Below are 13184 nucleotides of genomic sequence, written 5' to 3'. Positions count from 1 at the left end.
GCTCAAGTAAGACTTTTAAACTGAAAAACGAGACTTTTTGAAATTTTGTTATTCCATTACATTTTCATACACTGTTTACTACACAAACTTTGCTGTAGATCAGGTAATTGCTGGAGTAAAACTCGTTCTGTTCAAAATTATTCAATGCTTTCCAAGGGCTTAATTCATTTAGGCATACTTATGCATAGCAACATTTCATGACGTGTTACAATTCTGACTTCGGATTTGTAATCCACACACTCAATTTAGTATAGGACAAATGATTTTTGCCCAGTAGCAGACGAAAAGTTTTTTTTTTGTTGTGTCGTGTTATCAGAGGACCCTTCTAACAAAGTGGTTAATCTAAAACGGAAACCTCCTTATGAAACGGATTTGACTTTATACCTTGCTATAGAACTCCCACGCTCCTCTTTATTGTATTTGTGCTTTATTTCGTCCATAGTGACTAATGAAGTACTGATACAACTGCTACAAACTCTTCTACGTGTTTAACATTGTATTTTGCTTATCTGCCTATGTTAAAACGTGATTGTCACCAGCTGTTTAAAGCCTTTTTTTCCCCTCTGGTTGCTATGATCACGCACGAAGAAAGTTAAAAGCTTAGAGAATGGAATGCCTAATGCAATAAACTAACTCAAGGCAACATAAATCACTTCAAGAGAACTTTGTATTGACACCATATTGCTTAAATACACGTTAAACAAGGTGTTTAGTTTCCTAATTCAAGCAAATTAATTCTTGTTCCTACAAATACCTGGCCGTTTCTTTTGAAAAGAATGAAGACGTATTGTTTCGTCCAGCATTTCTAATGCATCTCAAAAATCTTTAGAGCTGAAATCATTAAATGTTTGTTTCGATTGGCATCCGAATGCATTCACGCTAATACGATTAAGAGAACCAAAGGGCAAAATATTTGGCAGGTTTTGAAGTTGAGGTAATTAGGTACAGGAAGGAACATGCATAATTTTTCCATTTAGCTTCAAAGAATCTTTGTTTTTCATGAACTATGAGATTCTAACAGTGCATATGGATGAGCAAACTTTATGTGCCACTTTTCCAAAATAGCAATGTTATTATGCACATGTCAATCAATCTAAAAGACGCTGAGAGAGGGGCAAACAAAATTCTTGCATGTTATTTCTGTTTTTGATTGAATCAGGGTACAGTGACACAAGAGTAAAAGAAAAAAACAATTGCCATTAAAAATTAAAGGCCATTTTTTTCACAGATGCCTTTCTGAAAAACAGCCATTAAAAATAGCTTCTTGAATTGTACGGGTACTGTTAGTCCATGAAAGCAGCTCTTGATGGACATTATTAATGGCCTGCTAAAAAACAGACAAACAAAAATAAACAGCAGTGTGAATTAGGGTTGCACCGGGTATTCAATTATCGATAACCAATGGATACTTTTGTACCCGGATCATCTATACAATACCGGGATTTGACATTTACCGATACTAGGCTACGCTACTGCTTCATTGATGGTGCAGTGTGCCCCCCCTCCCCACCCCAGTATTATAATTTGCTCTTCTTTAATAGTGAGTTGAATTATATCTACTAAACAACACCCCAAGAAGGGTTCCTGCAGTGAAAGAACTACCCGGTTTGGTGGAGTTACATACTACATCCCAGGTATATATTTTCAGAGCAGCTGATTGGCAGAGAGAGAGAGAGATCATGTGATCTGCCATGTGACACCATTGAACCAGGAAGTGGCTTTTTTCAGCCCCTTTGTTGGTCATTTTGTAGGTGTTGCTATTTCATGCATGTTTTGTACCCACTAGTCCCCCTATATTGTAATATATACCTTTTGTCAATAGGTCTGTCATATTGAGAGATCTATCCATGACAAGAAGCCTATATGGTATGCTGAATCACTTTGGGAAAACAAACTGCTTCATCTCATGTAGGAATCAATAGATCAAGTTTAACCTTTTCTAAATTATAATTGGGTTTATCCCAGGGCTGGTTAGAATATTTTATTCTGAAAACCACAGATGTTTTTAAGACATTAAACTTTCATTTATTTTTCTGGTTACTTCTGCAAGATATTCTAAATCATTTTGGCAAGTTTTCCCTACTAATTACAACTTCAGAGTTATTTTTTTGTACATACAGTTTTAAACTGTATATAAGCTGGACACCTGTTTTTCCCTGCAGATGCAGGTTCAGGAGCCTTTAGGCAATTGTAAAAGTCTGTCTGGAAAAATAATACCATCCGTACAACACACTGGATCTGAATGTAAATGTAAATAATTCATGGTTTGTGTGCGTATGTAAACCCAGTGTGTGTGATAGATGGGCGGTGGAAGGCTCTTTAGAAAAGGTTTGTGCTTCAATATTTGCAGCAGGAAAAATGCTCTTGAAAACACTTATTTAAGGTGTACCCGTTGCTTAAATACACAATGGAGACAGTCACTTGGCTGGCTGAACTAATAACATTCATAAGAAAGCAGCCCATGATAGAAAACATATGGTTGGATTATAAGGTTACAGTGAAATATAATTATCATTGTTTTCATGACTCCAACAATTAACATGGCAGCTGAATATTTAAAGGGAAGCTGCACTGGTAGAACTACCACTTAGGGTAATTGATTTACCAGTTCAAGACCAGGCCATCTACCCCCATTCCTGACCAGGCCGCATTTCTTGTTTTTTGTAGTACATGCATCATTGAAAGCCATAACCTTTTTCCTTTTAGTTATCCAAATAATTTTTGCACCTTTCTACAGTGATACATATGGCTTTATTTTTTATGTCATTTGTATTTTTGCGTTTCATGTATGTGATTGTAAGCACAAACTGCAACTAAGATACTTTTATTTTAATTTTTAAGATAATATTTTTTAAATGTATGTATCTTTCAGTCATCTAGGGGGTTATATAGTTTATGTTTGCCTTTGGCTAGAAGCTGCAATATGGCTTATGTTTTTTTTTATTATTATTTTTATTTTTTGGCCTTTGTGTTATTTAAAATTTTCTGGCCCCCACTAGATGTTTAGTAAGGCTAAACCAATCAGGGTCTGCTAAGAAACAAGCGGCTCGTGAAGATTCCCAGCTATGGTATGATCGCTGGAGCAGGAAGCAGCATTGCCACTTCCTGATCTGTGTACACAGCGCTCATTGAGTACTGTGTATACAGCAGTAACAAAGGCAGGGATGGTAAAAAAAAAAACTGCCTCTGCCTTCTCTATGGGGAGCTTGGCTGTCACTGACAGTCGACTCCTCACTCCTGCAGCAGCATAGTTTCCATGCAGTTGCTACCTATGCACATTTAGGAATGTCCAGCAAAGACCAACCGGACGTCTATAGTCAGTTCGTAGGTGGTAAATGGAAATTATTTGATGCTATCATAAAAATATATACCTGTAGTTAAAGGGGTTGTGTCTTCTTACACTGGTGGCATATCGCTAGGATATACCACCAATGTTAGATAGGTGTGGGTCCCACCTCACCAAGCACGGCCACCCTCATTTCACTTCTATGGGAGTTTTGAAAATAGCAGTCCATAGAGGTGATTGGAGAGGTGGCCTCTCTCTACCTTGATGACCACAGTAAGGAGGAGGAGGAGGAAGGCTTGCACATGCTTGACTGCCACTCCATACACACCCAAATATAGGTGTCCCAACAGATGAATCCCTAGGATACTGATACATCTTTCTACTGTAGTGCAGTGCATTTTAAAATGTATGCATGATCCTCTGCAGAAGTGCACGTGTACCACTAATCTGTGATATTTTGGAATGTGTAACAATTTTTTTTACATTAATTAGTGAAATATGGAAGAAACCTACACGTTCACTTTGAAATTATGATAGTTATGTGAAAAATGTTTCTGTCGAAAATCACTTGTCAATTTCTATATGCTGACAGTGTTCCTGGGCCTGTGCGGGATACATGTCATTCAGGTTGAATTTGGTTCAGTTGGATTTGGTATCAGTTCTACATATTCTTAACAAAGAGCTGATGTGAGCCCCCAGGCTCTTCTCATGAAGTGTTTAAAAGCAGCGGAATTTGTTGCAGTGTTTTAGGCTACTTTCACACTAGCGTTTTTGCTGGATCCGGCAGGGTCCAGAAAAAAACGCTTCCGTTACTGATAATACAACCGTCTGCATCCGTTATGAACGGATTCGGTTGTATTATTTTTAACGTTGCCATCATGAACTCCATTGAAAGTTGGATCCGTTTTCTATTGTGTCAGAGAAAACGGATCCCTCCCCTATTGACTCGCATTGGGGGTCATGACGGATCCGTCTTGCTCTGCATCCTAGGACGGAAAGCAAACTACAACATGTTGCGGTCTGCTCTCCGGTCTGGGAACGCAACTAAACGGAACAGAATGCATTTTGGAGCTTTCCGTTGTGTTCTGTTCAGTTTTGTCCCTGCTGACAATGAATGGGGAGAAAACTGAAGTGTTTTTTTCCGGTATTGAGACCCTATGATGGAACTCAATACCGGAATACTTAAAGGGAACCTGTCACCCAAAAATCGCCTATTAAGCTGTTTACAGTACCTTATAGTGCTGTATACTCGTTTCTTGATGCACTTTTTGTTCGTTTTCCCGCATGTCTGCTCATTCAGAAATCGATGTTATATTCAGCTGCTGCCCCGTGCTTCAAGTCAGGCTTGAAGTCACGGGGGCAGCGGCCTCGGCGTCTTACATGGCCCTCTCCCCGCCCCCTGCCTCTGTTACTGACAGCCGAACTCCGAATCCGGGACCGCGCTCAACGGCCGCATGCGCAGTAAAGGGCGGCAGGAGCGCGGTCCCGGCTGCCGCGCGTACTACGCGCCGTCTTACTTTCGCCGCACTGCGCATGCGCCCGACATCCTGTATCAAACGCGCCCGCGCCCAGATGCCGGGCGCGGGCGCGTTTGATACAGGATGTCGGGCGCATGCGCAGTGCGGCGAAAGTAAGACGGCGCGTAGTACGCGCGGCAGCCGGGACCGCGCTCCTGCCGCCCTTTACTGCGCATGCGGCCGTTGAGCGCGGTCCCGGATTCGGAGTTCGGCTGTCAGTAACAGAGGCAGGGGGCGGGGAGAGGGCCATGTAAGACGCCGAGGCCGCTGCCCCCGTGACTTCAAGCCTGACTTGAAGCACGGGGCAGCAGCTGAATATAACATCGATTTCTGAATGAGCAGACATGCGGGAAAACGAACAAAAAGTGCATCAAGAAACGAGTATACAGCACTATAAGGTACTGTAAACAGCTTAATAGGCGATTTTTGGGTGACAGGTTCCCTTTAAACTCTAGTGGGAAAGTAGCTTTAGAAATAATCAGAAAGTATTCAAGTATATAGGACTAAGGCCTCCTATTGAAGGGAATGGGACGGCTTTTAATTACACATGATCACTGCTGCAATGTAGACGGCGAGCAGGTAAACATGACGCACGCCTTTTCTTTAACCAGCTGATCAGCGAGGGTGTCGGACCACCGCAGAACTGATATTGATGACCTTTCCTGAGGATACAAAACCCCTGCACAACCCCTTTAATAGCACCATAACTATTATTTTTCTATTGAAGTAGCCATATGTAGGCTTGTTTGCTAAAAGGAAGAGTCATACATGTTAATAAAACTGTTTTGATTGCATATAAATTATTGATTAACCTTTAGTTTATTGGGAAGAGGAGAAAAAAGCCATTTCACCATTGTTTGTCATTTTTATGTTAATTGCAGTACAATTTATTTATTTTTATACATTTACATTATGTACATTTGTTAAAACGGCAGTGATATAGGTGTATATGTTTTTTTTTTTACTATTTATGGAAATGCTTAATATGATTACTCTGTAGTGCCTTTAGGGGAATTTTATAATGAAATCTTATCATGGCATCTGAAAGGTTAACAGGACAGTGCTGTATTGCTGGGTCTTCACTGTTAGCTATAGTACAACAGTGTTCATAGTGCTCAGCATTGCCGCCAAGTGTCGGCAGACTGGAACTGCAGCTGCCATTTATAAACAGTGCTGAGGGGGGTGTACTGGGTCGCCCCAAAGTTTTAAAGCCGTTGAACTTTCCCCCAGTAGTTAAGTTTTATATTTATAATGTGTAGGTACATATCTTGAATACTATTTTGGAGGCTAAAATTGAATCACGTACCTAATGCTGTAGCCATTCCAGCAACCGGATTCACTATGTGCTGGTGATTGCTGGCAGGTTCAGTCCTTCCGCCATTCACATAAGTGCTACATACTGTACACCCGCTCAGTTTCGGATTGTTATTTTGCAGTTTACTTTAAAGACCAGCACATTGATGTTCATGTTGCCAGTGGCCTTTGTGTTATTTAACAAAAAAATACTATTGATAAAATGGTAGGATCTGACATCCATAAGTCCATATAATAGAACTTTTTATAAACCACTCATTAAATACGCAGAAAACCTTCTATAAGCCACCGTTTGGGAAATGAAGTGTACATCCTTGATATCAGTCAGGGCGCTCTAACTATACATCCTCTGAACACTCTACTGTTCTGTACATTTGCGTCATGTTTTAATTCATATTTTTGGGATTTAGTAAGAATTCTGGAAAGAGAACATTCTGTTTTCAAGAATGAGCAATGTTTTTCAACCTCGTCAAACAGTAAATGGCAGTGCCAAGATGCAAAGTGAAATAAAAGACATTACTTCATTTCTTTCTGTTACCAGCTTTCACGGCAAACTCCATCAGAAATCTTGACTTTGAACTGTGAAACTAAAATGATCTTTACACGTTTGCCTTTGTTTCTTTGATGGCACTGTAGATGCCTTCCCTATCTGTTCTTTATACAGTTTCCAAAGGATTTTTTAATAGACATTACAGTATATGGCAACATGGCTGATTTCCATGACAATATGGGACTCGTAATGGAGCAGAGAGAAGTCTTTCTGAATAGCGCTACATTCTCTAAAATGTCACCCGGCTTTTATGTGTTTGAGTTTGTTTTCCCAAAGTCTCCCGAGGCTGTGTGACACCATGCTATCAAAGGAGTCCTGCCTTTGTACATCCCACTGTCTCTGCTCTTCATGTGCTTTCCTTCCTTTGAACAGTACCTATCCTGTGCTCTAAGGCAGACAGTTAATATGTACGGTAATATCGGGACACCTTTCTTTTCATTCTTTCAAATTTCACATGCCTACGTTGGCGCTACATTTATGGCAGCCTGTATTCTGTGGATAGACTGCTTATAGAGCTGTTCTGCTCACTACACAAACGGTTAGATGCTTTGATATAATAATGCACAGAGCATCGCATTCAGTCATGCCCTCAGTAAATGCATTAGAAGATTAATGCACCTGTTGTGGTCCATATAAGTTTCTTAAAAAGGTGGACAAGACAAATTATTCAACCCAATTCGCTTTAACTATGTTTTGTTTTTGTTTTTTTGCTTGATATAAAAACTTGACAGCCAGTCTGAATACTTATTGGCAGTAACTGGACTTTCTCTTGTAAGCTTGGACATTTAGGCTTCAGAATTCTATTGCCTTAAGTGGGTGATTCTATTTAAACTTTCTTAAATTTAAACAAGTGCAAAAATCTGGAAAACCTCTTTAAATTTCTGAGACAGGAAGCAATGGATGGCTGCCGTATTAGCACACGTAGGACTATTTTCTTGGTCACTCGGATGGCCTTCCCGGTTCTCATCAGCGGTATATCACAGTAAGGCCAAAGGCACATGAGCAAGTTCAATGCGATAAACTCGCAGCGTGTCAGTGAGAGATGCCGTCCTGGCCTCGCTCCTCTTTACAGGATCGCACAGGAGTATACTAATGCTGTGTAACCCTGAGAGTCCTGAAATCTATTGTATTGCACCAACATAAAGCTGTCAGCGTAATACTAAAGATTCCAGAACTGTAACGATTACACAGCATTATAAATCTGTATAATGCTGTGCGATCCTGTCAAGAGAAGTCAGGACGGGAACTCACACTGACACACGCTGCGAGTTTATCACATTGAGCTCGTCGGTGTGTCTCTGGCCTTAATCTGCCAATACACGTTAGGTTAAAGAGCATCTGTCAGCAGCTTTGTACCTATGAAACTGGCTGACCTGTTGTATGTGCACTTGGCAGCTGAAGGCATCTGTGTTGGTTCCATGTTCCCATTGCTCCTAGAGGTTAATTTGCTTATATTAAAACCCACAGCCTCTTCCTAGACCAGTGACGTCACCGTACATCAGTCACATGGCCTAGTCACAGCTCAGCCACATTCAAGTCAATGTGGCTGAGCTGCAGTGCTAAGCACTGCCACTATACAATGTACGGCGTTGTGCTTGGAAAGCTGCTGGGAGACGGCTGCGCTCACCAGAGCTTCCGTGGGCACGACAGCTCCCTCAAAGAGCTGATTGGCAGGGGTGCCTATCGGAGGATAGGTCATCATTATCAATTCCTGGATAACCCCTTTAAGGTCAGATCTGAGCAATTTTGTGTATGGAGCATTGAGCGGTTAATCGGATCCTTTGATCTGCCGGGGATAAACATCAGAAGTGCTTGGCAGTGAGATTTATGTTTCTCTCTCCTCTTTTGGAGAAAGTATTAGTTGAGTGTCCATGTTTGAGAGGTCTGGGGAGAGAGAACCGTACAATCTCTCTCACTAATAGAATATTTGTCTGTTCAGAGTGAAAGATGTTTTATGATCAGAAGCTAAATGCTTATTTGTCAGTCAACTGTAGCATTCATCCTAATGTATAGATTGAAATGTTTGAAATTGAAATACTTTTTTTGTAAACCATTTAAAAATAAGAAATGCTGGGAAGTGAAGATAAATGGCGACATCCAACTTGGCTTTGAACAGAAGTCAATAAAGTTGGCCACCTGGGACATAAATGTACAGAATGGGATTTTTACCAAGAAGGTCTAGCAGTTCATCCTAAGACATGAGCAATTAGCAGTTAGGTAAATCTCTGGAAGGACACTTTATGTGTAATCTAATCTTCATGAAAGGCATCCTAACCAATAAGGAATGTCTGGTTTAACAAGCAAGACACATCATTTTACAGTGCCTTGAACAGGTGGCTTAAACAACCATGGTCATTGATGGGAATAGCATGATACTGTCATCCCAAGTATTGGAAAAATGTTGTAACCCACAAAGTACCGTCGTTAAGGATATGTATGATTCACAATAGAGTATAATAGTTGACATATGATTACTTCAGACTTTTTTTTTTCTTCTTGTGAAATGTTGCCAAAATGTCATTACCACTGTACAGGATGAGAGGTTGGACTGTTGCATGTAAGGATTACTGCTACTATGGTGCTGGCACCAAGAAGGTTTGATGATTGCAATATCTATTGTTCAGAGACTTAATCGCTAGTGGCCACACCCAGGTTGTACACTCAGTACATGTCACTTGATGATGACTGCATTATTAGTAGTGGAAGTATAATTTATGCACAATAATGCATTTCCTGACAAAGGTTCGCAGCAATATATAGAACTGAAGAACAAATTCCTTTAAAGAGGTTGTCTCACCTTAGACATTGCTAGGATGTGCCACCATCTCTGGGACCTGCTCCTATCTCCAGAACGGGCCCCTGAAAGTGAAGGAGAGCGCACTGCACATGCACTGTGTGCTCTCTATTCATTTCTATGGGTGGTCCGAAAATAGCCAAGTGAGCGGGCCACTGCTCTGTTCACCTCTATGGGACTGCTGGAATTGGTTGAGCCACCGCTAGGCTATTTTGAGAATTCCCATAGAAAGAAATGAAGGGTTCAATCAGGGGGTCCCATTCTGGAGATAGTAGCGGGTCCAAGAGGTGGGACCTTTAGTGGCACATCCTAGCAATGTCTGAGGTGAGACAACCCCTTTAAATGTAATGGTCATAACATTGTATAAATTAATTAATTTCTAAAGTCTTACCTATAGTGAGTATTCCAACAGAGTTTAATCATAAAACCTCAACAAAAACGTTCAATGCCTAAAGGTGGCCATGTTGATGTTTCCTATGTATGCTGCAATGTGGTCATTGACCAGTGTTATAGTTATATAGTAATACCTGTATCCCAATATCCATTATGTGAGTTGATTATTATTCAATCATTAAAATTATTTATGTTTTTTAATTGCAGGAGAAGATGAAAATGAGGGAAATGTGATGGTGCTGAGCTACCCCCAGTATTGCCGATATCGGTCCATTTTGAAACGTATCCAGGCCAAACCTTCCTCCGTTTTGGCTGACCAGTTTGTTCAGGCGCTAGGTGGAATTCCCATAATCAACAAGAACACAAAGATCCTTTACTGTCGGGACACTTTTGACCATCCCACCCTTATAGATAATGAAAGTGTATGTGATGAATTTGGTAAGTCATCCTGTAACAAATCACACATGGTCTACTCTACTGTATATGGAGAAGATGTTCCATACCGTGGTTTCTGTTGGTGGCAATAATAATGAAAGTGATGTAGGGGCGGTAAAAGTTAAGTACAGTTTTTCGATTGAACGGCTTTGTTCTAAGTAAATGGTTTTGCTCATCATCAGACTGTAGAAAATGTGTGAACTCTCTTCACTCTTTCTTATTAAATGCAATTATAGTCCTTAAAGGGAACGTGTCATCTCAAAAATGCATCTACACCCGCCAGCAGTACCTCGTAGTAGCCCGCAGCCTGTTAATAATCATATGTTTCATCCTGTTGTCCGATGCTGCGTAAGTTAAAAAACCGGTTAGGGGGCGTGGTTAACTTGACTTGAAGCAAGGAGGCCGCTGCCCCCTTGACTTCAAGCTGGCCGGCACTATAGTGCTGATGGAGAATAAAACTGCGTTTTTTGAACTTACGCAGCATCAGACAACAGGATGAAACATATGATTATTAACATTAACAGGCTGCGGGCTACTACGAGGTACTGCTGGCGGGTGTAGATGCATTTTTGAGGTTACAGGTTCCCTTTAAAGTAAATGCTTGTAGCTAGGCTTATTGTGTGCCATGTTTTTATGGTTGTACAACTATAGCCAAATTCTGCATAAATACATGCATATGTGTGAAGTAAAGTCTTTTCCCCTGTGAGGTGCAATTAGTGGCAACCTGGGACACCTATCTGAATTATAAGGGCATCTCTTTTTTCCCAATGGTTTAATCATTGCACAGCCGGATTATGTTTGCCCTTGGAACAAATATAATTTCTCTGTGTTAGAGGCCCCAGAAGTTGGCTACGGTTATAGGTGAAATAAATTTCATGTTTAAGGCTAGTTTCACAGTAGCGCTAAACAGTTTCGTCAGGCTGTTCCTGAGCTTTCCTTCTCTGACTGGGTCCCAGTGGTCTGATCGGAGGCCACTGCAGTCAACCCTGGAGACCTAGGAAGAACTCCAGCACTGTAAGTACAGTAATCCTGGTCTTAGGGTACAGCCTGTGCCATAGAGACACCAAACATAGGCCCTGATTTATCATACCGTCACTCCAGAATTCTGGCTTTAAAAAGTTGCATTTTTACATTTTTACACCACTCACTCCAGTTTTGTATTGTGGGTAGAATAGTGGTTGTGGTTAGCTATGTTAATGGTTTTCACTCCAGATTTATCATTGAGACTTTTTTTTTTTTTTGTAAGTCACAATCTCACTCCGGTAGGAGGGTGGAGTAGGAAAACTGGAGGAGCTTTTCTAGACAAAAGTGTTAGGTCTAAGGATAAGACAAATTTATCAAGTAACATGAGGCATTTGATTAACTCGCTTGTGCAAAAAGTTTGCCACTTTTTGCACCTTTACACCACTCACTCTAGTTTTGAAATATGGGTGGGAAAGTGGCTGTGGTTAGCTACATTAAAGGGAGTCTGTCACCACATTTTAGCATGTTAGACCGTTAAAATAGGGTTATGTGATCCAGCCAGAACATAAAAACGATACCTTTGTGGTAGAAAACTGACTTTTCTTTTTGCCGAAAATGAAGTTATAAGATTATGTTCTGAGCCCTCTCAAGTGCCCAGGGCGGTCTCTCAATCCTCGGAGCCCCAGGCAGGCACCTCCTAAACGGCTCATAACCCCGCCCTCCGTGCGCCTCTGCCCGCCCGTTTACTCCCCTCCCCCGTCCTTTTCCACTGCGGCTGTGCGGTCCAAATCGTAGCGGGCGCATGCGCAGTAGGTATTGCGATGCCCTGCCAGGAGCGGGCATCGCATTGCGCATGCGCCCGCTACGATTTGGACCGCACAGCCGCAGTGGAAAGGGACAGGGGAGGGGAGTAAACGGGCGGGCAGAGGCGCACGGAGGGCGGGGTTATGAGCCGTTTAGGAGGTGCCTGCCTGGGGCTCCGAGGATTGAGAGACCGCCCTGGGCACTTGAGAGGGCTCAGAACATAATCTTATAACTTCATTTTCGGCAAAAAGAAAACTCCGTTTTCTACCACAAAGGTATCGTTTTTATGTTCTTGCTGGATCACATAACCCTATTTTAACGGTCTAACATGCTAAAATGTGGTGACAGACTCCCTTTAATGAGTTTGACTCCAGATTTATCATTAAGACTTTTTTTTAAAGTTGCAATCTCACTCCAGTAGGGTGGGGTAGGAAAACTGGAGTAGTTCTTTTACATTAAATTGTTAAGTTTAGGGCTAAAAAACATTTTTTCCAACGACATGTGACATTTGATAAATGTAGACTGAAGCAAAACTGACTTCAAATTGTCCCCTCATGATAAATTCTCACCATAATGTACTAGCATACAAGAATATGCTAATCCGTTATAAGTTAAAAAAAAAAATACAGCAATTCCTTAATGGGATTATATATTTTTTTTAAAAAGCTTGCAAAGAATAATAAGTGATTATTTCTCATAAAATAACTTTTATTGCGCACATTTTACATAATAGCAAAAAATTCGGAACTTACTCAGTATCCACTTTACTGAAAAAACCTGAACAACTCATTTAACAGGTTATTCAGCGTGAAATAAGTACAGTATAAACAATGAAGTTAAAAAAAGCAGTGTCAAAGTTGTTTTTTCTGTATTTGTAGGAAACAAAAAAAATGTATAGCCTAGTCTGCAGTGTAATCTGAAGTCAACGTGTTATATAGCAAGAGGAGCTGAGCAGATTTATGTCTATATATATAAAGATGAAATATTATCTGTGTTTTATGTCTATATATATATATATATATATATATATTTACGGAAATTATTCGATAAAACTCATAATTTATACATTTATATCTTTTTCACACTAAAGGAAAACGTGTCGGCCTGTGTAAACTCCCGTGGTCCAGG

General features: G+C 40.7%; 1 protein-coding gene across 1 annotated transcript in view; it reads left to right on the top strand.

Annotated features, from left to right (window-relative positions):
* The window catches only part of ARID5B (AT-rich interaction domain 5B), a 288628-nt gene that overhangs the window by 110731 nt on the left and 164713 nt on the right, over window positions 1-13184 (top strand). The window contains exon 4 of the mRNA XM_044298346.1: window positions 10062-10292. Within this exon, the coding sequence (XP_044154281.1) occupies window positions 10062-10292 (231 nt within the window). The remainder of the gene's footprint in view (window positions 1-10061; window positions 10293-13184) is intronic.

This window comes from Bufo gargarizans, chromosome 6, assembly GCF_014858855.1.
Source record: "Bufo gargarizans isolate SCDJY-AF-19 chromosome 6, ASM1485885v1, whole genome shotgun sequence".
NCBI lineage: Eukaryota > Metazoa > Chordata > Amphibia > Anura > Bufonidae > Bufo > Bufo gargarizans.
Note: the sequence above shows the minus strand (reverse complement) of the source record. Positions and strands in the feature narration are given on the sequence as shown.